This window comes from Macaca fascicularis, chromosome 1 (assembly GCF_037993035.2).
Source record: "Macaca fascicularis isolate 582-1 chromosome 1, T2T-MFA8v1.1".
NCBI classification, from domain to species: Eukaryota; Metazoa; Chordata; class Mammalia; order Primates; family Cercopithecidae; genus Macaca; species Macaca fascicularis.
The window spans coordinates 22,571,349-22,595,503 of NC_088375.1; the positions used below are offsets into that span (position 1 = coordinate 22,571,349).

Consider the following 24,155-nt stretch of genomic DNA (forward strand, 5'->3'; position numbering starts at 1 on the left):
CCAGACTAAACTCCTCAAGGGCACCCGATATCCTCACTAGGTGATGTCTTTCCTTGTTTACTCATCCCAGACTTCCTGGGCCTTCTTTTGCCTCTGCTGATAGCCCTGGTAGTATCCAAGAGAGGCCCCTCTAATGACCAAGGTCTCTTTGATCTGCTCTAAAACCTCTTTTTGCCAGGAGTTCCCCACAGTGACTACTCAAGTTTTTCTGTGACTTGCCTCTGGTTATTAAACCTGCCTCTTTCTAATTTTCTCTGTAATACTCTAACATGAAATCACTCTGCCTTCTAGATTTGTTTCTTATTTTTAGAAATAGTTTGTATTAGCTTAGATTGGTTAAGCTGTCTAAAGCAAACAAAACAAAATCAAACCCTCTGAAAAACCCCAGAATAACATGGCTTAAACAAAATACAAGTTTATTTTTTCCTTTCCTTTCTTATAGCCCAAAGATGACTGGCGGGCTGGTCTCCAGGGTGTGGGAACTCCCATCTGGCTTCTTTCCCTAGAGTGGCTTCCAGCACCCAGCCCAGCTCATGGTCCGGGGGATGGGGGAGCTGCAGAAGGGATGGAGTGATTAAGAGTACTGCGCCTCGTTGCCCAACTCTAGGCCACTGGTCACCCTGGTTGGAATTTTCGGTTTGGCATCAGTGACATCATTCCTTTGTCTGTCCTTGGTCTGCACACCTCTGTCTGTGGCTGTCACCTGGCAGAGGTTTGCATTTCAATCTTACTGGGAAGGAAGCCTGGTCTAGCAGGGAAAAGGTGTATCATATTATCAGTGGTAGTTCTCGTCTCCTGTGATCTGTAGATTTGGAAGTAATCATGGATCGCGTTAAGACTAAACAATCGACGAATTCTGTAAGGACTGCCCAAGGTCAATAGCTCATTGTATTAGGAACCCTGCATTTGAATTATTCAGCAGTTTTCAAAAACTGGGAAATATTCCTGTGGGAGCAAAATGTTCTTCATTTCAAACTTGTTCTGATGAAATTGTTTGGAAAGTTAGAGAAAAACTAGTTCTGTTCCTACTCAGGTTGTAGATACGGGCTGGAAAATGCCATTTGTCCCTAGGAGCTAGAAGCTAATTTGTAGCCTCAAGATAGCAGTGACAACGGCAACGGGGTAAGACAACACGGAAGCATGCACAGCCCGGGCAAGTCATTGTAATATTTCACCTATGGGGTTTCTCTACATCCCGGCGGAGAAGGGTGACTGTGAGTCGCAGATCCCATCCAAAATCAAAACTTAAACATGCTTCCTCAAACCTTCGAGTACAAATAGCGTCTTTACCCTCTTCTGGTTATAATGGATTTATTTTTTAATGGAAATTTGAAAGCAGCCATTAAAGAGGACTTCCAGGCCAGCTTGTCTGACACAAGGTGAGATGACTTCAGAGCTAAGTGGTTCCCAGCAGAGTCTTCCAGCCTCAGAAAGAGAGGCTTCCAGTGTGAGCTCTGCCAGGCCAGGAGGATGGTGTCGCCTCTGGCTCAGGGAGGCCAGGGTTGAAGACTGTGGCATCTCCTCTGAGTGAAGACTTAAGAAGCTGCAGAATCCTTAATGTACTTGGGCAAAACAGCAAGAAAGGACTATAAAGAGGAGAAAAGAGGAGAGAAAGAAGACATTTTGAAATGTATTCTGTTGGCTGAGGATCTATGGATTCCTTAGCCTGTGACGGTATTAGTGTGAGCTTGCCTGGAAACATAGGTCAGTAAGGTAGCGGGGGTGTCTGTGTGTATGTGTGTGTGCTTGCATGTATGTGTGTGTGTATATTCTTGGCTTATCCTGGTTTCTCCTGTGTTGTTGATTTCTAACACGCAGAAAAACCAAACTCTTAACTCTAAATCTATCCTGCTTTTTTATTCCTCCCAAAGGAATCTTTATCAGTGAGATTGGTTCAGATTTAACCAAAAATCTAAAATCAGTCACCAAGCACTACTATGTGCTTTTGTAAAAATAACCTTATTTAATCCTTAGTAAGAATTAAGGCATAGGTGAAGTCACATAGTAGGAGTCTTGGGCCTGGCTTTGAAACTGGTGAAATCACCTAGTAGGAGTCTTGGGCCTGGCTTTGAACCTAGACACCCATGGCCTGTTTTAGTGCACATTTTTTGTGTGTGTGTGCGCCATGCTGTGGCACTAACAGAAGAAAGCTCGCGCCCATACTTACACATTTCTGGGTATTAAAATGTGGTAGGAGAAGGAAATCTATCCTGTATTAGCTCTTGCCAGAAAGCAGGCAATGTGCTAGGTGCCTCACTGAGACTCGGAACTGCAGAACATTTTTACCTTAAGGCTAAAGAGCATTGAGAAACTTCTTCTGTTTTCTCTCTGTGGTTGCTTCCTTTAGGAAACACCATTGTAGAGAGAAGCTTTCATCTCCACGGAATGCACAGCAAGCTGCCAACCAATGGCTCCACATTTTTCATGCTTTTTATGTGTAACTAAGAAGGAAACTGTTCCTTGTATCATGGGTTACCACAGGCAATCCAGGTCTCACACACCCTCCCCTGGCCCTGGCCCTGGTCCTGGCCTTCTGTCTTTCCGATGGCTTTCCCCCTTTCCTCATACCTCTGGGTATGTCAGTCAGAGGCCAAAGCTGCTGTAAGTCATGCCTTCCTACCAACTTCTGTGGCTCCTGTTTAGGCAAAGGGCTTTCCTGAGCAGCAGTCCAGACTTGAGCTATTAAGGACCAAAGCCCCTCGCCTAGGCAGCCGGCACCCATCCAGAAAGGCAGGGGCCTATCGCCCAGCACATTAGCTTTCTCCCTGCCAGCTGGCCCAGGGAGGCGCAGTGTGCCAAGTGGGAACGTGTGAATGGGATCCATGCCCATGCATCCCCTGAGAAGTAGAAAATGCACGTGACCAGAACCGCCAAAACCTAACCCGGGGAAAAAGATGACAAGAAAAACTTGGTGTGTTCCTCTAAAGACAACCACAAAACATAAACAAACAAACAAAAACCTAAAACTGTCTCAAGAGTGTCATATAATTTTGTTTTCATCCCTTGCCCTAAAACCTCACACAAAGTTTTACACAGAGTGGCTGTTGGCTAAATGTGAAAAACGAGTGAATCTAAGAGCTCCTCGCAGGACCACGTTTATCTGGAAAGTCAGTACGGTGCCTGGCACTGTAGTAAATGCTCAATAAATACTCCTGGGATGAAACACTTGAGGACTAAATTCTTGCCTTTGTTTGACTAAAGCTTTCAAATCCCTGAACTTGGTTACATTTTGGCCTACCTGCTTAGCAAACCAAGAAAAACAGTTGCAATGGCTTAAAAATATATTATCTTACCTTCAATACAAATCCCCTACTTTAAGAAACCCTGGACCTAGATTAATTCCCACCTCCGTGTCTCTGAGATTCTAGAGGGCTGAGAGACAACCCTGGGGGAACAAGGGTGGCTTTCAACATTTGGAGATTTCTTAAACTAGAACTTGCTCATCTGAAGAGGCCACTCCAGGCCTACTGCAGCATCTAGGGTCTCCACTTGGGGCCGGAAGGTGTCCACTCAGGTGGTAACTGCTTTCCCTGTACTAATCAGAAGCACTGACTGACACCTATCAGTAATGCTGACTTCTAAAATTTAGAAAATAGAATCGTCAGTCATTTCTATTTGTTTGATGAATAACTCTTTAAAAATCACCGTTAAAAAAAAAGACATTTCACATCAAACAAACAGAGATTGAGAATTAGGAGTGAAGAACACGAGGGCCTGCTGCCCTGAGTTTCAAGACATTAACAGAAGATTTGGGTCCCACCTTTGGTTGAGAATAATCAAATTAGAGCATAGTTATTTCTCAGCTTGAGGAGGTTCCAGGCTGTGGCTATATTGAGCTTATAGGAAGTAAGCAAAATCAGAGGAAGAAGTATATGTGCATCAGTTGGATGCACACAAATCTCCAGATTTGCAGTTGTTATCCACCCACCCTGGCAATCTCACGTACCCACAAGCCTCAAAGCAGTTGGTATCCTGTGTCCGAGGGACTGGAGGAGCGTAAACCACGGGCTCCTTGAAGTCAGAGCCCATATCTGGTTCATCCAAGGTCCCAGCATCCAGCTCATTCCTGTCACCTTGGAGGTACTTGAGCAATAATTCGTTTGATTGCACTGAGCGTTCCTCAGAGGGCCTGTTTGTGGAGACCACCTCTATGTGACCCCTTGGCTGCCAGGCCCTGTCAGCTGTCACAGGGCGCTTCTTCCCCAGGTACCAGTCACCAACCAGACTTTTCCCAGCACCCGGAGCCTTTGTCACTGGTAATATTGGCTTCCTGGGTACATACCAGGCTGGGTCCAGGAAACTCTGGCTTGATGCCAGTGTGGTTTTGCTTGTTTAGAATTGTCAGATTTGAAAAGGCAGATTTGACAGTTTTTTGAAGTGGATATGGAAGAGGTGGCAGAGAGAACAGCCTTCTACCCAACAGCATGCTGGCTGTGGTACAACTTGTAACTGGAATGCAGGGGGAAAGAGAGCACATACAGGGAATTGGCTGCCTGGCTGAGAACAGGAAGCTGAGGCAGAGATCCTTGGATCTCACCAGCCTATATCTTCCTTCCCTCCTTGACTCTTTATTACATTGCTCTTAAGAAATACTGGAACAGATACTTAGTGTCAGAGGCCCTGTGAGGTTGTGTGGGGAACCGCCTTTCAGGAGTTCACAGTCTTGCTGGCAAGATGGTAGGTGTGCCCTGGCGTGTCCTGAGATGCCCCACGGCTGTGGTCTAGGCAGTACGTGCCCTGGTGGCTCAGAGGCTTAGAGATCATTTTTGGCTTTTCTCATCGGGGCAGATTTCATAAAGGATTTTGAGCTGAGATTTAAAATGAAATAGGACTGTAGTAAGTGGATTTCTGTGGCTAAGAAAGAAGAGGGCATTCTGTCACCCAATACAGTGGCTCTAACCATGATAGTGGAAAGAGCTAATGGGAAAGGACCAGATTTAGAGAAATTAAAAGAAATTAGGAAATCAATAGAAAAAACTTCCTTCCTTCCATTACTCATATCTGATTGTTTTCTTTTTGGCCGGAGTAACAGTGTGCCTTCGGCATCAGAAGAGACTGTGTGTGTGTGTTTGTGTGTGTGTGTGTGTGCGTGCATGCACAGAATAGATATCACATCCATGTAGCTGCCTGTTATGAAAAGGATTCAGAACTGCAATATTGGAGAGGACTAAAGTGTCCAAGAGTTAAAGATCTAGAGTTCAGTCTCGGCTGTGTCTCATTTGCTTTGATTTTGGGGAAATGTGCTTTGCTTTTATAATCTTCAATTATCTGCTCTGTAAGTTTGGAACATTACTTCATGTTTTATAAGGTGATGTAATTCAGTGCGTGCAAGTACTTTATGAACAAATAAAAGGTGTAACTCTGATGCTCTCAGGAAGCAAGCACTTTGCTCTTTTCCTAAAACTGCATCGCTGACTTAGGAATGAGGCGGGGAGAGCTGGTCTCTCTTTTCTAACTCTTCTGGTAGGATGTGGTAAAGACTTAGCTCCTGGGCAATAGAACACTCTGCATGGAGGTTTGTGCCTACAAATCAAACAAAGAGATCAGCCAGAGAGAGCCTGTCCTTTTGCACACCTTGTGCCTTTCCCCAAACCACCTGCCTCTCTGCTTTCTGTCTTGTTCTTTATCTGTTTCTCTCTCTCAGCTCAGCTTTGGGCCCCTGGACTGTTGTCCAAATCTGAAGACCACCCTCCCTGTAGATCTGCCCTCCTCCCCTCCCCACCTGCCCCCACCTGTGGAAGTTTGAATCTGAACAGAGGCATTCCCCCAGCACGAACCTGGACACTTGAGACTGTCCGCCCGCGTGGAGAACCAGTCCTTGGTGAAGAAAGAGTGCCCTCTAGTGGGCATTGACTGGAGCTGCTCCGGACCCACGTCGCTCGGCCAAGGACAAAACAACCCGCACACAGCCTTCCCACTAAGGATGATCTTGACTATGCCTTTGGGTTTGGTTTGTTTTTCTCCTTGTGTGAAGAAAAAGAAAGAAAGAACAGCAGGGGACAAGTGGTGAGAGCAGCTGCCACAATGCTGTGACAGTCCCCTTATCTTAGGAGTTTTACCAAAGAATTAACCCCAGGGCAAGCGATGGCAGCAACGTACATGTGACATCAGAAGCTTTTTAAAGGGCTTGTGACAATTCCTGTATAAATCACCTACATGTCTCAACTGGTCTCTTCCATAATTGGGTGGATTTGTGAGAAGGAAACTCCTTCTATAAGAATTGTTACCAAATGGGTTAAAGATATTCATGGGTGCAACCCCTCTGCAGATTGCATATCCACTGCAGTCAATGACATTTTTTGGGTAGTGGACGCGTCCAGGCCTGCCTGGCCATTAAAATCCTATATGCATGGGGACAAACAGGGGATTTGGCCCTTTAAAACCTATTTCACAGAAAGCTGCTGGGGTGGGGAGGGAAGAAATGAGGAGGAGGGAGAGAGCGCAGGGCACCCATCAGGGAAGCAGGAACCTGATCATATGTGATGGTTGCTGGATTAGGTAACGGCTCCGCTGGTTGAAATTGGATCTTGGAGGATGAGTGTTAACATCTCTGGTGTCCTGGCGGAAGGTTCACTCGAGTCTTGCATGCTGCTGCAGAGATAAAAACGAGCTTTTAAATAATCATTTTGTCTCCTACTCACCAGAGTACTGGCTTCAAGCAATAAATAGGTAGCATCAGTTCTGCTGAGACAGATCACCCTTTTCATTTATTTATCTCATGTTGGTGGGAGTTTTTTTTAACCACCGGGCTGAACAGTTTCTGTATCAGTGAAGCCCAACACCTATTCTTAATAGTGGTATATTTGGATTCTCCTTGTGCTGGCTATAAATATGAGCATGCAAGGTTGCTTATTGGGCCATCTCTGCCCCCTCCAAGCATTACAGACACAGCCCAAATCCACCAGAACTGAATTTTCTATGCAAAATAGTGCAAGATGAAGGTTTTCTTTTAAGATTTTCCCTTGTTCATATTGTTCCTTAAAAAAATTTTTTTTGGGGGTTCTTGCACAATCATTTTCTATTTTCATAATTTGAGTATAATTTAAAGGGTGTAATTTAGAAATGACTGTTGTTTCCCCCCCCCCCCTTTTCTTTTCATTCTTTTATTTTCTTCAGATCTCTGATTTGGGACCTATTTATGTGTCCCGGACTCTGAGTGTAAATGCAAGCAACATTTATGCTGTGGTGCGCTGTGTCTATCTTACCAATTTCTAATTGGCCACATTTAGAAACTAAGTCTATGAACTCATAGTGAATTCAGATTTCTTTTTAAGGAGTATTTGTTTGCAAGATTCATAAAATGATATAAACGCTAAGCGAAATGCCCACACTTTCTGGCCCCACCCTACCCACCGCCGCTGGGCTCAATTAAATGTATCCTTCATACCTGAGAGAAAAGAGTCAGTATGCTTTATGCTGTAAGCTCTGCAACCCTCCTGAAACTTCCATGGCAGGTAGGGGCTTGCAGTCTATCCTTTCAGTGCTCTTTGCCAGCCTTGACAATTTTCTTTCTTATTTTATTTAAAATCAGTTAGATTTGAAGGCCAAGAAAAGTATTAATTAGGAGGTGTGTAGAGTTTGTGTGGAATTGTTTGTGCTTCCCATTGATGGTTTTAAAAAGATGGAGCAGAGGCGTGAAACCGAGAGGGGCTAGAAAGAGGAAATAGTCTCAGAGGTAAATATTAGGTACACGGGCAATATTGATAGTGACGTGCGCGTGATCACCTACGTAGCTCCTGGAGGAGCGAGGACCAGAACTGTCTGTCTGCCTCACCTCTCCCTTCTTTCATACCTCACTGAGTTTGGCTGGAGGAATAAGCTGATGGAATGAATGAGGCCGCTTGGGGTACCCGTGCGATTGGAGAAGGTGGGATACTTGATGTTACCTCAAGTAGGCAGTGCTTAAGCTAGTCCTGGCAAGGCAAGTCCTGACAGTTAATAGGACATCATTCTTTTTTGCTTCGCTGTTGTTGTTGAGACCAGAGGTTGTCCTAAGATCTCTCAGTGTTGGGCCGCATGCAGGACCCGTTGGCTATGGAGCAGCCAGGTGGACCCACGTGAAGGCATTAACACCCGGCCGAAGGGTTACCAGCCTCAGCATCGCGGGGAATGTTCCTACCAGCTGTGGGGGCTTACAGCCTCTTCTGAAGGAAGTATATTGGACATGAGATTCAATAGAGTGAATGAGAGAATAGAATTTTGCCCCAGCACAATGTTTTGAATAATTGAGCTAAAGTGAAAGAACTGTATTTATTAATGGCTCAGAGGGGATTCTTTTTTTTTTCTCATTTGTAAATGACCCATAAATATCTTTGTTGATAAGACTATTACATTTATCATATAAAGAGAAACACCCATAAACCCCACGTAGAGGTGAGGAAGGAGGGGCTGCTGGGGGCTGCTGCCGGATGCTTGGACGCACCAGATTATTTTTGGCGCCTTTAGGGCCTGGTATTGAGGGAATGGTTACAGCAGCCATCTACTTTCTTAAGGAAACCTTTGTTAGCGGCAATTTGTTCTTCAGAGTGCTTTGGAGATTTGAGTAAATAAATTTGAGAAACAATAACGTGACTAAATCCTTATTATTCAAAGATCAGCTAAAGGAGCAGTTTCCCATTCAGTCTCCTAAGCCTACAAAAGAAGGATTTTATTGAAAAAAAGTCCACAAAATAAACTTCAATGATCTCCTAACCTTTTGCCATCACTACTGTAGCAATTTTGTTTTTGCGTAGCAGAATATTACACATTCAGGTTTGAAGAGAGAAGATCATGACCTGATAGCTTTGTGGTTTGTGTCTAGGGTGCAGGCTTCCTTCTTTTCTCCTTCCCAGCTACTTGCTCTCCCTCCTCCCTCCCTCTCCTTCCCTTACTCTCATCCTTTTTTACTTCATCATGGAGTCCAAGCTTCTGCTCTGCACCTTTTGTCCTCTTTGCTCCTTATGGCCACCCCTGGTCCACATGGCTCACCATTCCATTGGATGGTCTCGTGTTTTGTGAGAGCCATACTGTAGTTTCCCTTTTGGCCTAGGAATTGGGATTTCTTCTGAACAACGTTCAGGGTTGGTTCTTGTGCTGCCTCTTGGCAGCCAGGAGCGTGTGGGCACAGCCAGCAGTTATGCTGGTATTATATGTGATGGAACACTCAGACATCTAAACATACCCTCATTGAACTCATCTTCACCTTCCCTGTCACAACCCGCAGCCCTGCTTTGCCAGGGCTGGGGAGACACCAGGAACTGGCACCGTCCCCCTGGGGCTCACCAGATGCACCCTGCCATGAAACAGCTCTTGACTCTGCTCCGGTGTGTGAATATCCACCAGGGACTTAGACCCTGCCACCTCCATCCCCAAAATGTGAGCCAACACCGGACCCCTCTCCTCTGCCTTTAATCACTTCCTCTTTCCCACCCTACCCACACATTCTTTTCAATTTCTTAAACATTGAAAACACTTTTTATGTTCCCTCTTAACAAAGACTTGGCTGCTGACAACCGAACTGGATTTAGATGAGTGATTTATTTTATGGGAGGTTGTCTGAAGGGGTAGTAAAAAAAAAGACTGTCTCGCTCTTCTGCTGATTTACTAAATCACTGGATCTCCTTCAGTCCAAATCACCACCAGGGGTCCTGGTGTTTTAATAAAAAGCAGCTATCTCATTGATCTGAGACGCCATCCTACCAGAGCACTGGCTTCCCCCAATCCCTGGAGACAGCTTGTTAAAAGGACCTCACCCTTGTTTCCAACAGGACAGAGTCCTTATCACTCAGAACAGATAGATCTCAATTTTTGGAGCTAAACGACCCTGCTCAAGGGCTGATTTGTCTTCTTGCTATGCTAGACCTCACTCTCTGCTAGTCCACAGGAAAGGTCTTAAGATTTCATTCCAAATGTACTGGATTCATGTACCTTAGGTGATTTTGGAAATGAAAAATTTAAACTGATCAAACATTGCAAAGAAAGGCAATGAGCACAAAACCACAAACTTACGGAAATTTAAAATGAGAAAGAGGGAAATGCTTTTCCTTAAACTGAAATTAGTATGGGGATAAAAGTAAAAAATATATTTTGTTATAATTACTTTTTTTTTTTTGAGATGGAGTCTCGCTCTGTCGCCCAGGCTGGAGTGCAGTGAGTGGTGTAATCTTGGCTCACTGCAACCTCCGCCTCCTGGGTTCAAGGTATTCCCCTCCCTCAGCCTCCCGAGTAGCTGGGACTACAGGTGTGCGCCACCAGGCCTGGCTAATTTTTTGTATTTTAGTAGAGATGGGGTTTCAACATGTTTGCCAGGATGGTCTCGATTTCCTGACCTTGTGTTCCACCCGCCTCAGCCTCCTAAAGTGCTGGGATTACAGGTGTGAGCCACCACGCCTGGCTGAATTTACCATTTTAAACTATTTCTAAGTGTACAGTCGAGTGACATTAAGTACATTTGTATTATTTTGCTGCCATCTCAAAAACTCAGCTTCCCAAAGTGAAATTCTGTGCTCATTAAACAATAGCTCCCCACTCCTCTCCCCAACTCATGGTACCCGTTATTCTGCGTTCTGCCTCTTATAAATGTGATTATTCTAGATTCCACATACAAGTGGAGTGTAATTTTGGAAGACAGCAAGTACCTCCTTCATTTGCTCACCCTCTCGGTTTCTCTTTTTCCAGCCTTTCTTCTATTCCTCAAATGGCATCTTGCAAGTAATTTGGCAGCTTATTTAGCCAAAGAACACAAATGTGTTTTGTTTTTTAATTTTCTTTCTTGGGTTACTATTAACGCTCTCTTCCCTTTGTCCTTTTCTGTAGTTTTGAGTATCCGAGGAGCCCAGGAGGAGGAGCCCACAGACCCCCAGCTGATGCGGCTGGACAACATGCTGTTAGCGGAAGGCGTGGCGGGGCCTGAGAAGGGCGGAGGGTCGGCGGCAGCAGCGGCAGCTGCGGCGGCTTCTGGAGGGGCAGGTTCAGACAACTCAGTGGAACATTCAGATTACAGAGCCAAACTCTCACAGATCAGACAAATCTACCATACGGAGCTGGAGAAATACGAGCAGGTAACCAGAACCACCTGGGGCTCAGCACCCAGGTCATTTAGGAAAGGGTAGAGGAAGCACAACCCTGGGGCTTGTAGAGACGAGCGGCTCACGTTTCCCAGGTGCTGGCGTCCTTGTGCCCGGCATCCCCTGCCTGGCCACAGAGCCCTGGCCAAACTTCAGTCTGCCAAGTCCTGGTCTCAACTGTTAAAAACCTAGGCGTTCAGTGGAGGTAAAGGCATTAAAAAATGTGCAACGCTGTAAGTGATGATTTCAAGGAAACATGAATCATGCATAGAAGGAACACTCCATGCCTGGACTCCAGAATGTGTGCCTCTAATGGGCAGTCCTGGCTCTCACCCAGGCGCTGTAGGTGATCAGCAGAGTCACCAGCTAACCTGCCAGAAGGTGGGAGGTTTTTCTCTGGCCCTTGTGTTTTCCTTATGTATTAGGAGGATTATACTTTTTCTGGGTGCGCATAGTATCCTATGGGAAAGTGTTTAAAACTTGGCCCTAGAGTCCCTCACTTTACCCAGACTCAGTTCAAATGAGAGTTAAACATACTCCCTCTTTGACCTAATATATGGTATGGAATATGATACACATCATCCTTTGTTAAAAGGTTAAAGGGTTCAGGAGACCCATGGAGCCAGACAAACTGGGATTCTAATCCGGGCACTGGTCTGTGGGACTCAGTGTTCTGCATACTCAATTCTGAAAGCTGATGGGTGGCACAGATCTGTGGATTTGGAGTCACGGATGTGAAGGACCATAAAACTTACATAAAGAAAAGGGCAAGAAAGGCTGTTAACTACAAAGCAATACATGTAGGGTCTCCTGATTATAACAGAGCCCCTCTCTAATAAAGAACCCCCATCCCATCCTCCCCACAAACACATACACACATCTATATAGCAACCCTAGTTCCTCTGTTTAGTGTAAGCATGCTACTTTATCAGGAGTTCTTTAACAGCAGCTTTTCATTTAGATAATAGGTAAGTTTGTTGTTACCTCTTGTGATGCAACATTGTACTGAAGTTCTCCATTACCTTACTCTCATTGAATCATTCCCTTCCCTTCCCCTCTTTTCTTTTTCTTTTCTTTCTTTCTTTTTTTGTTTTTGAGATGGGGCCTCACTCTGTCACCCAGGCTGGAGTGCAGTGGCACGATCTCTGCTCACTGCAACCTCTATGTCCCAGGTTCAAGCAATTCTCCTACCTCAGCCTCCTGAGTAGCTGGGATTACAGGCAGGCGCTACCATACCCAGCTAATCGTTGTATTTTTAGTAGAGACAGGGTTTCACTATGTTGGCCAGGCTGGTCTCAAACTCCTGACCTCAGGTGATCCACCTGCTTCGGCCTTCCAAAGTGCTGGGATTACAGGCATGAGCCACCACACCCGGCCCCTTCCTTTTTAAAAGCCAAAAAAGAAGAGAGAGAAAAAGTGGAAGGTAGAAGACCCTGTGCAGTCCACTCATAACTAGATAGAAGGCAAATGCAAACTTAATAGAAAATTTAAATTTTAAAATAGAAATAGGCATTTTAAAATTTAAAGTGAATAAAGTTTCATTACTGCACTCCTATCTACCTTTGGAATGGATTTCTACAAAATCCTGTCTTTTATGAGGGCAAAAAAATTGCTGTGAAGCCAAGAATAGTGAAATTTGACCATCAGACAAGGTGTAGGGAGGGTGAAGGGGAGGAAAATGAAAGCAAGCTGTGGTAAGAAGCTGTGAGTCATCCTCCTTTGCCGCCTTGGGAAAGAACAAATGTTCTTGCCACAGTGTTGGCTCCTATAGACATTTCCCCAGATCCCAGGCAATGCTGAGCTCAGAGAGCTGGCTGAACTCGGACAGTTTCCCCAGCCATGACCATCGTTTAGAATTTGCAGTCTGCCCTAACCTAAAAGGGTAATTTTGGAAGGCAAATGGGGACAGACCTCTCGCTGACCTCTTGGGTTCTTATTACCCAATGTTCTTCCTACTTCGCCTTCACCAATAACCCTGTCCTCTGGCATAGCAAGCTGTCCTCAGATTTGTCCTCCAGGTTAACTCATGCCAAAGAACAGGACACAAGACAAGCCCAGAGTGTGACTTCCTTCACTAAACCGTAACTGCAATGGATGTTAGGTTGGGAGGTGTTGAAAACTGTCTTTAGTCTGAGCTCAGGTTGCCAGCAACGTAGAACTGCTTCCTTGATTTAAACCTTCTTATCATTCTTCCATCCTCATCCAAAATGACTAAAAAATCATGACAGCTGTAGTACATTTCAATAGCATGTCACCAATCACAAAACTCTGTGGCTGACATAATGGTACTTGCTCCTCAAGGCAATGTTGAGATTGGGCACCCAGGACAGGTACTGCCATCCTCTCCCTTTTGATACAGGTGAGGAAATGGAGATGAAAGAGGTTAAGATGTGGTGGAGGTCACACATTTAATGAGGGAGAGAATTTGCCCTAGAATCCAGGATTTGACCCTTACCCCAAGGGCTCTTATTAGAACGATGCCTGACACCACTTTGTAAGAAGAGAATGTGGATGTCTTTCCACAATGGAGTAGCCAGGTTGTCCTCTCTGTTACTTCCTTGGACTAGATTACTGGCACCTAAGAGAGGGTTGTGATAAGAATATTCTCTTCAGAAACTCCCTGTGGGGACTTAGCTATTCTAAACAATAAAGATGTTGGAAATTGAGAGCTTAAAATCTCCATCAGTACAGAAACAAATTATGTTCAGTGTAGAAGTTGTGGTGGTCATCTGTATTTATTATTTTTAAAAGTGCTAAAATGTCATCTATTTGTTTATATGGGCATTTTCTAGTTAAGAAGTGAATACTGCTTAATATATTTTGGATGCTTAATAACTTATTAATATTAGTTGTGTTGTTAATTATAGTAAACAGCAGATTGTAGGGAAATTATGCTATTAACCTTCTAGCTAGTGTGTCTGAGAGATATATCTTCTTCATTTTCCTGTAACAGTTCCTTATGGGGATTTTTTAAAAATAGAAAACCTTGGTCAAGTGAAAGTGTCAGTATTTTAGTAATACCTACCTGAAATTACCAAATTGGTTACTTAATAATTAATTCTGTTGTTTTATTTTTGGCATGGTGATGGCAGATAACTACACAATAATTAACTGCTGTAGCTCACCCTCACCCTTATCCCTCCAAAAACAAAACAATACAAAAAACTACCTGAATCAGCCATTGTTTCACCCTGAGGTTATTACATAAAGAAACCATCAGGAGACTTTTTTTTGAGACGGAGTCTCGCTTTGTTGCCCAGGCTGGAGTGCAGTGGCACGATCTCAGCTCACTGCAACCTCCACCTGGGGTTTAAGCGATTCTCCTGCCTCAGCCTCCCAAGTAGCTGGGCCTACAGGTGTGTGCCACCATGTCCAGCTAATTTTTGTATTTTTGGTAGAGACGGGGTTTCACCATGTTGGCCAGGATGGTCTCGATCTCCTGATGTGATCCGCCTGCCTCAGCCTCCCAAAGTACTAGGATTACAGGCGTGAGCCACCACGCCCAGCACTATAAGGTATTTAAGAGCTGGCATATTATAATAGATAAAACCATGATGTCAGAAACCTGAATTTTATTCCAAGATCTACTTAAAAAAAAAAAAATCCTGTGGTTTTGTAGGATTTTTTAGCTTTTGTAAATAATGCTGTTGGGGAATTGGCAGGACTAAATCTCTAATGTTGAACTGAACTGGGTTAATTCAGTTCATAGCTAAGACAGCCCTGAGATCCCAGTTACTTTTGTTGATGAGATTGGCAGCCAAATCCAGTCTCATCCTTGGATCTCAATCCAATCCATCTTTTTGAAGGAGTCAAGGAAGAAGATAGGTCTTATAGTTCAGGATGTAAACTTAAACCTTATACGAGACTTTTGAAAGGCTTCCCTTTCATTGTCTGCTTCCACAAACAATGTTGCCCTGTAACCTGGGAGGTCTATTCGAAATCCCTCTGCCCTGTGGAGGCAGCCTGAGCTCCCAGAAAGTAACGGTTTCTTTGGGGGGGTTTTTGGGGGTTCTTTTATTACAGCCTACAGTACTGTCTCCTCTGTTGAGAAACATTCAGCATGTGAGGGTTTTATTTAATTAACAGTTGTAACCCCAAGTATTCACATTCCTGTCACATTGTGAGTGCCTGTCCTGTGGGAAGTAGCCCAGCTTCTTTAGGTACAAGGCTTGAGGGAAGTGAGGAGGAAGTGTGGATAGCTCCTTCCCAGGTACTGGAACAATCTGGATCATTATGCTTTGTCCATCTCAAACGGACTTGGAGCTTTGCTCTGCTCTCTGCTGTGCATTCCTCGGCAGCTGTTTAGCAGCTGCTTTGCTCCACCTCAGCAGTGGGTGAAACGACTCCACTGTCTGTTTCGTGAAGAGCAGAAAGGGCCCCGGGATACAGTGCCCTGAATAAACGTCAGATATTGTGAGTATTTGTATTCACCATAATGAAGCATATGATTATTAGCCGAGCACTCTCAGCTGGCTTCCCAGCTGAGAGCTGGTGCACTTGACAATCCTCCCTCACATCCAGCCCCTCCTCTCTTTAAGCCCAGACGAGGTGGGGAGGCTGCAGCCCTGTGGGAGGTTGTTTCTCTAGAAAGGCGGCTGGGATGCTTGCTATGTGCCTAGCCCTCCACTCTCCATCCTGTGGTCTCCAGATTTCAGTGAACTTGCTGCCAGGTTTTATTTCCTTCTCTTGGTTGTACAGTTCTGGGTGCTGGGGCTGGCTAGGGAATGAACTTACTATATAGATCTCATGTTTATATAGCCCTTTTCCATGGAGAGTGGAGAGGAACATGCTAGAAGGACCCAATCTTCTATGGGTATATCTTCTGTATAGGCCCGTAGAGTAGAAAGGAGGTATTTATCACCACCTTTACTTTTACCGAGAGGGAAATTGAACTCTGGAGAAGTTTACCCGGTTATCGATATATCCAAATATGCTGGATTTCTAAGTTATCTATATTTTGAAGAGATAATTGTGACATGTGTTTGTAGGGCCAGGCACACATATAGTAACTCATTTAATCCTTACTACACCTTATGAGGTGGGTGTTGTCATCTCGGTTTCACAAATTAGAGAAACGAGGCACAGATACATTAAGTAACTTTGAAGATCTCACAGCCAAGTGAGTCCCAGAGGCAGGAGCTGTGAACCCAGGCTGTGCTCGCACTCAGCCTCTCTGCTGTGTTCCTGTGGGGGATTTGCTCAGTCTGCAGGTCATAGCACAGGAGTGTGGGTGCCGTTAACCTTGCTGGAGGGTCAGGAGTGATTAAAGCCACTTTTGGGTAAATTAAATGAGGCACTGAGTAGTGAAAGGATGTGCCCAAACATTCACGGAGGCGGGGGCAAAAACCCAGGCCTCCCATTCACCAGTGTAGACACAGCCCAGTGGATGCACCTGCCTATGTACCTTTGGCCAACCAACCTCAAAAGATTTCTTAGGTGAATAATCAGTAAATGTGTACTATTGTTACTGTTACTGCGTTATCGACACATGTGACAACGGCAGTGCAATGTTATCAATAACGAGCGTGTTTCTGCTGTTAAATAAGTTGGAGCAGGCCGGGCGTGGTGGCTCACGCCTGTAATCCCAGCACTTTGGGAGGCCGAGACGGGTGGATCACGAGGTCAGGAGATCGAGACCATTCTGGCTAACATAGTGAAACCCCGTCTCTACTAAAAAATACAAAAAAACTAGCCGGACGAGGTGGCGGGTGCCTGTAGTCCCAGCTACTCGGGAGGCTGAGGCAGGAGAATGGCGTAAACCCGGGAGGCGGAGCTTGCAGTGAGCTGAGATCGCGCCACTGCACTCCAGCCTGGGCGACAGAGCGAGACTGTCTCAAAAAAAAAAAAAAACAAAGTTGGAGCAATTCAGTCTTTAGTTCTTTAACTCTCAAAGCATCATCTTGCCTTTTTTGTTGTGAATCGAATACAGTTTTACAGTATTGCTTTGAGTGAATCCGTGAATAGATGTTTTACTGAATGCTCAGCTAAGGAAACCAGATTATGGATGCTAAGTAAGTCATAGTAACTAAAAGAGAGGGCAGGAGTTTTCAGAGGGGTAAGTTCAGACTCTGGAAAAGGACAGAGGCCATGGCCTAAAATAGGAAGGGCTCAGGCGCTACTTCTGCCTCTTCATGTTTGCTTTGTGCCTGTGGAAATGTCCCTTCACCTCTCTGGGCCACAGTTTTTCTCCCTGTTAAATAAGGAGGTGGGGAAATACGATTTTCAACTCCACCTCCGGAGCTGATGATATGCTAGTTTATAACCTGAGAATTTTTATTTCTGCAGGGATAGTTCCTGAATCCTCTCAATCATGTTTTGATGCTGTTTCTCTAAGACCCCTGGGGACAGATTCCCTTTGTGTTACAGACATAGTGGATCTTCAGAAGGCCAGAGCAGGAGAGGAAGTTCTTATAATAAAACTTGAAACAGAAATAGATGGATGAGAAATCTCCCAGAAGAGTTATCAAAGCTTTTAATTCCATGATTCCATTTAAACTCTTTTGGCTGTTTATGCATTCTAAAATTGAGTATTTGGAAGCACTCCTATATCAGAAATAATGAGCAAGGCAGAAAGCACATGATACATTTGACCCCAAACTCTCTTTGACTGTTAACTTTGGGACAAAGGGTGGTGTAGTGTGTTTTATACCAGAAGTCATATGCTTACATTTTACTGTAGTAAAATCATGGAAAAAAAATTAAGATAAAATGATTAAGAAATTTTTTTGTGTCTTAAAAAAATTCAACATTATCGCCAAAACTTAGAGCCATAGGGGCTGAAATGGACGTCTACCACAAACTATCTTAGTTTTCTTTATTTGCACAAGTCTGTAGAAAAGCCCACATGCTCCTTGTGTCATAGACTTGATACGCATTGAGGCTTGGACCTGCAATGACTGTGTTTATTGTCTTGCCATTCCAGGCCTGCAACGAGTTCACCACCCACGTGATGAATCTCCTGCGAGAGCAAAGCCGGACCAGGCCTATCTCCCCAAAGGAGATTGAGCGGATGGTCAGCATCATCCACCGCAAGTTCAGCTCCATCCAGATGCAGCTCAAGCAGAGCACGTGCGAGGCCGTGATGATCCTGCGTTCCCGATTTCTGGATGCGCGGTGAGTCTCCCATGGGGCTGTCCTGCCCTCTGTGGGAGTCACTGATCTGGGGCTAGAGTCCATAGCTGGCCACCCTTATAGGCTCTAGTTTCACCCCATCAACACTGAACCAAATGGTACCCTGAGAATGGTTCTGCGAGACTAGATAGGTCATTGGTTTCACACAGTACCAGGAAAATACATGGTTGCAGGAGGTGATCTTTATCACTATGTTACGCACTGTGGGTAGCAGCAAGGAGGACTTAGGTACAGTGAGATTTTTTTTTCTTTTCATAGCACTAGGTACCTCTCTTATAGATGCGTCTTGTAACTATGGGCCTGCAGCTGTCTTACTAGCATTCTATCACGACAGGCTCTCTTCAATAAAGTTTATTCCATTTGCTTGGAAATTGGGATCTTTTCCACCCTGTAGATGGACCGAGAGTGCACTCAATTCAACAAATATTTCTAAGTAAATTGCTGTCTCTGGGCTAATTTTAGGAGTGCAGAAATGAATAAGACATGGCACTTTGGACATAGAGGGACAAGGAGATGGTCTAACATGGGCCAACTTGGTTTGATGGTTTCCATCTGGCATTGCTGCTCATGTCCTTACTTGTGAGTTCAGGGCATTCAGTTGAAGAAACCATGGATAGAAAGGACCTTTAAAAGAAGACAAGAACTGAGAACCCAGAACAACTATCATCTCTTGGTTCCCCTACTCTCTAGACCGATAGATTTATGTGAATCCCTTTGATTCCTTTTGCTTCTGTTATCCAGCCTGTAAAATAGTAATAGTCATATCTTTCATCTACTCTAGAAGAATATTTTGATAATTCATCTAGCAAATACATTTTGATTTTGGTATGCTTTGTGATCTAGAATTTGTCTTAAATTCGTCATCTGTGAATTCAGATACCATTCATATTTAAATTCTTGATAATAATACCAATCTGTTATTTTTATCGTTAGGACGTTAGATATGTCAGGGTCAGTGTACCACTTCACAGTCTATAATTTTGTCTCTTTTCAATCAGATAAAATGATATATTACTCCTCTTGAATTTTTTCACCCCGAGATCATGTTTTTTTCAGCTCTCCTACCTGCATTTCTGTCTGTCTTCACAATTGTGGTCTTTACAGTCCTTGAACCTCTTTAAAACGCCCTGGCATCTTCTCCTCACTCCCTTTAGTCAATGTGTTTTGGGTTGCATGGACTAGAACACGAGAATGCCAGCTAGCAAAATGTAACTCTGGGCCAGTAGAATTCCATAGAACAAGTCAAGAGAAAGTAAAAACGAAGGTAGTTTTCCCCAACTGGGTATAGTAGTGGAATGGAAATAGGCAAAATCACCCTAAAGCAGGATCCTCTGTGCCTCTCCCTCACCCATGGCCTGCTGTCTGCCTGGCTTCTTTAATACAGCCTGTTCTGCATAGTGCAAAGTGCAAGTGACTGGTGGCCTCTGTTTGGGTCCTTCCTCTGTGCCACTGCCACCCTGCGTGTATTGCTTACATCTCCATGGTAACTCCTCTAGTTAAAATGCTGGAGTTAGTATTTATGTTGGCAGGTATTGAAAAAAAAAAAAAAGAACAGTTGGCTCCAGACTGAGTTCTTTTCAAGAAAGTAAGCAGAGAGACGGGAGGAGCAGAATTAATTGTCTCATTGGATATCTTCTCTCAGTAATTCCACTGTGCCCAGTTGAAGGTCAGACTGTAACAGACACAAAGCTTGGAGAACTTTGTCTACAAGTTTCTTTCACTTCCACCGGCCTTTGCCTAGAGTGTTCCAGTTGGCACCAGACAGACAATCACTTTAAGACAGGGTCTTTTTCTTGCTTTGGTTACAACCTTTGAATCATTGCTTCTGAGCCAAGATTCAAAACGAAAACAACTAACCTATTGTCACTGTTACTATCATTTCATTTTGGGGGTATATTTATTACCAGTGAAAGAACATGACCCCAGATTCCAGCCTAAGGCTGAGCAAATGGCCTTCTCAGTTCAAAAGCAAATGTTTGCCAGACATCCTGATTGGGGAATTCATATCAGTGCCTCCAGCGTCACTAACTGTAGTTGGGAGAGATAGCTAAGCAAACTTAGTAAGAAAGACACACTCACTGCACATATTCACATGCTCCTCTAAACCATGCATCTGATGGGCAGGGCCTCACCAAAAAAGATTTCATGGAAGACAAATAAAATACAAAGAGGACTTGATTTAGTAATAAGATTAGTCTTTGTAATCTAATAGGTGTGTAGAATTGAGTGTTCCTACTTTGTTGTGGAACACTCATTGTATTAGATTTCTATTGCTGCGTAGCAGATTACCACAAATTAAGCAGCTTAAAACAACACAAGTTTATTATCGCACGGTTTCTGTTGGTCAGGGGCCTGGGCATGGCTTAGCTGGATCTTCTGCCCTAGTCACAGCGAATCTGTAATCAAGCTTATAAGCTGAGCCTGTGATCTCATCTGAGGCTCAGAGTCTCCTTCTAAGCTTGTTCTGGTTGTTGGCAGAATTCGTTTCCTTCTCATTGTAGGACCGAGGGCCTCAGTTCCGAGAGGCTGCCCTTCTCAATAGGCAGTTCACAGTTTGGCTGCCTGTTTTCTTGCTGAGGGCCCGTAGGAGAAACTTTCCATTTTAAGGCTTTAATCAAATCTTCCCTTTCATTTACTCAAAGTCAGCTGATGAGGAACCTCATCATATTTCCTATGCCATCCACTCACAGGGAAGGTGTGTACACCAGGGTCTACAGTTCTGGAATTCTGTCCACCACACTCCTCAACTCCTCTCTGGGCCCAGGTTTATCCCACTCAAGTCATTTCCTGTCTCTCTTCCTTAGATTGACTTAACTGTACCAGGAAGGTTTAACTTAAAAATTCCATTCATTCATTCATTCAACATTTCTCATGTCATGCTATATACCAAGCATTGTGCCATACAACTTGGTAAGTTTATTATCAGGACTATAAATAACATTTTTTTTTTTTTTTTTAGTTAAAAGAGGGAGAGAACTTATAAACTATCTAACTGATTTTCAAGCAGTAATCTTAACTGTTTTTCTATAACATTTTGCTGGAAATAACAGTAACATAACCAGATAATTAAAAGTATGTCTGTATACTTCACTGCAATAGAGGGGATTACATAAAGTATATTGCCAAAGAGAGGATGGCAAGAAAGAGGAAAGGACATCCAAGAAGGTCTAGTCTGGTCACACTGGCACTCTGCTTGGATTTACTGGTTTATCTAACTGAGCTCTTACTATCTGCCTGATGTTATAGTAGCCACTGGAACATCAAAGATGAAAAAAGTGCATATAAATGTGGGTGCTACCTTCAAAGAGCTCATAGGACAAATACTGTTCCAACTACACATAACACCACATGTTACACATTCAGTTCATTCATCTACCTACTCCACCTGAAGGAAAGGATCCAGAGAGAGGGCGGAAAAATACTGAGTCTCAGAGGAGCAGGATGTTTGCCAAACAGAAGGAATGACAGCAAAATAAACAACGTAATTCTACTTCAGCAAGCATTCCTTACTTGAGTGCTTACTATGTGTTAGACACAAGGGTTTCAAATATGAGTGAGATCTGTCCTCTGCCTTTGAGGAATTTGCTGTTTAGTTGGGGAAACATATGTAAATCTGTGGCGGATGTTGTGGGAGAGAAAGATGCAGGGTGGTGTGAAGAGCCACAGGAGCATGAAAGCCACGAGTCTTTGGGGAATGCAGAGGCATATGATGTGGCTAGATGAAATTGTTCAGAGCATATGTAGGATTGAGGGGAAATGAGGCACTAGGGATAGGAAAGATCCACTGAAAAACCTTAACTGTACCAGTGAAGATTTTAAATTTATCCTATCAAACAGCAGAAACCCTCAGAGCTATTTAAAGAAGAAGTATGGGAAGTTATCACATAAAATTGCACTGGATTCAAATTCTGGCTACAACCCTGATGACCTTTATGACCCTGTGACTCATTTTCCCAAGACTCGGTTTTCTTACCTGTAAAATGTAGATAATCCTGTAAAATAGGAATAAATCTTACTATAGTATCTGGTACATAATATTCACATCATAATTCAGCTATCATAATGATTACTGTGTTATATATTACTGTTATATACTATTGTACATTGTTGTTTATATACACATTATTATTAAATTTTATAATGATTAGTGACATATCTATGGTTTAGAAAGATTACTCTAGTGAGTCTCTTGAAGATGAGCTGGACTGGAGAAAAGACAATGTAAAGAACAATTGTTGAAGCCTGTGCTCCTCAGACTGGCACCACACAGAATAAATTGAAATACTTTTCACATTTTACATAAGTATTCCAAAGAAAATATTCTTATTTTAAGATAAACATTGCTATATTATAGAGTGGACTAAAACAAGAGGTTCCAAAGATATTTTATGTTTTTGATGGTGTCCCCAGAGCTACAATCTTTTTCCAAGAGGGCTTCTTGGGAAAGCATTGATCTAGTGTTGCTCTGGTATATAGCTATTTGATTGTAAGTTAACTGAATACTAAATTAAAATGAATAAACATTTAAAAATTAGCTCTCTAGTTACAGTAGCCACATTGCAGCTGCTCAGTAGCCACACGTAGCCAGTGACTACTGCATTGGACAGCAGAGATATAGAACATTTCACTCATTGCACAAAGTACTCTTGGACAGCGCTAGTCATACAGTCGTACAATAGGCAGTGGCTCCTCTTCACTCACTTCACAAATAGCAGCACAATTAGAATGAAACAAAAGAGGTTGATTTGAAAGTGTAGAACTGGCAGGACTTGCTTAGGGGGCAATCATTTGATGAAGGTAAGAAAGCAGGAAGAGTTGAGAAACTCCTAGTTTCTAGCACATGCTAGGTACTCAAATCTTTGAATGAATGGATGAATGAAGGAATGAACAAATTAGCAAATATAATGAACTATATCTGTAGTAATGTCACTAAATAATAAGGCTAACAAGGAAAATGGAGCTGATTTGGGTAAAAGGTGATCTTAGTTTTGGAAACAGTTTGTCTGAAGATGCTTGGAGTCTGCAGTCATAAATGGGCCAGTGGCTCTTAGCAGAGGTATTAGGGCAGGAGATAACAAATTTGGTAGTTAGCAGTGTATGTCTGTGACGTCTACACATCTCACTATCATGAGTCTTTTATAAAAAACTTCCCCCGTGGACCCTGTGCTTCAAAAATTTTCTGTCCCTAAAACACCATGTTTATCCAGTAATATTTAATTAACTTCCAAATTTCTTAAATTCAAAACCTTGATGCCCAACTCACAAAGCTACTCATTGGTTTGAAATCACAAATGTTAACTCAGCAAGGTGATAACACTTCAAGCCAAAGCAAAGAAACCAGGCGTCTCAGTTAGCTCAACCTTATGGTAGAAAGGTGTTATTTTCACTAGGTTTCTTGAAATTCTGAAAAATCCTGATCCTAGGATTTCAAACACCCTAGATTAAGACAGCTACTAAAAGAGGTGATAAGCGAGTCCATCAGAGTAGATGAGACCACCTAGGGAAGATTGCACATCACAAGGAGAGAAGAGCTGGGAACAGCTGTCTGCACCATCCGCATACCACCAGCTCATTCCAGGGAGGTTTCCTTTGAGCTCAATTGGAAGAGTCCCAAAAAATACACAGTAATGCTAATGCAAACAACTGAATGAGGGAACGGAGGCTCTCCCAATTAGGGAGCCTTCAGGGTCCAGTTCCCCAGGCCTAAAACAACAGTCTTCTTTAGGCGAAGAAGAAAGAGAAGCCAAAGGTGATCTAAAGCCTGGCCTGCAGACTGTGTTAGTCACTTGGCTATCTTCCTCAAATTCCCATCATGCAAGAGCTTTTAACACATGCCCACTTTGCAGTTGGGCTTTTAAATCCAATCTGTACAATTTCTGATGCTGAGTGACCCAGAAACTCAGCATGATTTAGGAGAGTGACTTGGGCTTGGCATAATCTGGACAGATGTGGTTAATACCTGTGGACAGATGGTGTTCA

General features: G+C 43.5%; 2 protein-coding genes across 18 annotated transcripts in view; one reads left to right on the top strand and one right to left on the bottom strand.

Moving 5' to 3' along the window:
* Window positions 1–24,155, top strand: part of PBX1 (PBX homeobox 1) — a 328,461-nt gene that overhangs the window by 223,472 nt on the left and 80,834 nt on the right. For all 17 annotated transcript variants that reach the window (XM_065518528.1, XM_065518568.1, XM_045395559.2 and 14 more), the window contains 2 exons: window positions 10,795–11,039; window positions 17,968–18,158. In XM_065518528.1, the coding sequence (XP_065374600.1) occupies window positions 10,795–11,039; window positions 17,968–18,158 (436 nt within the window). The remainder of the gene's footprint in view (window positions 1–10,794; window positions 11,040–17,967; window positions 18,159–24,155) is intronic.
* On the bottom strand, window positions 396–9,345 carry LOC141409232 (uncharacterized). Its single transcript, XM_074026615.1, has 4 exons — window positions 9,197–9,345; window positions 4,417–4,449; window positions 3,947–4,327; window positions 396–1,586 (listed from the first exon to the last, which is right to left on the bottom strand). Exons 1-4 carry the CDS (start codon window positions 9,343–9,345, stop codon window positions 1,427–1,429), a joined length of 723 nt encoding a protein of 240 aa, XP_073882716.1. The 3' UTR covers window positions 396–1,426.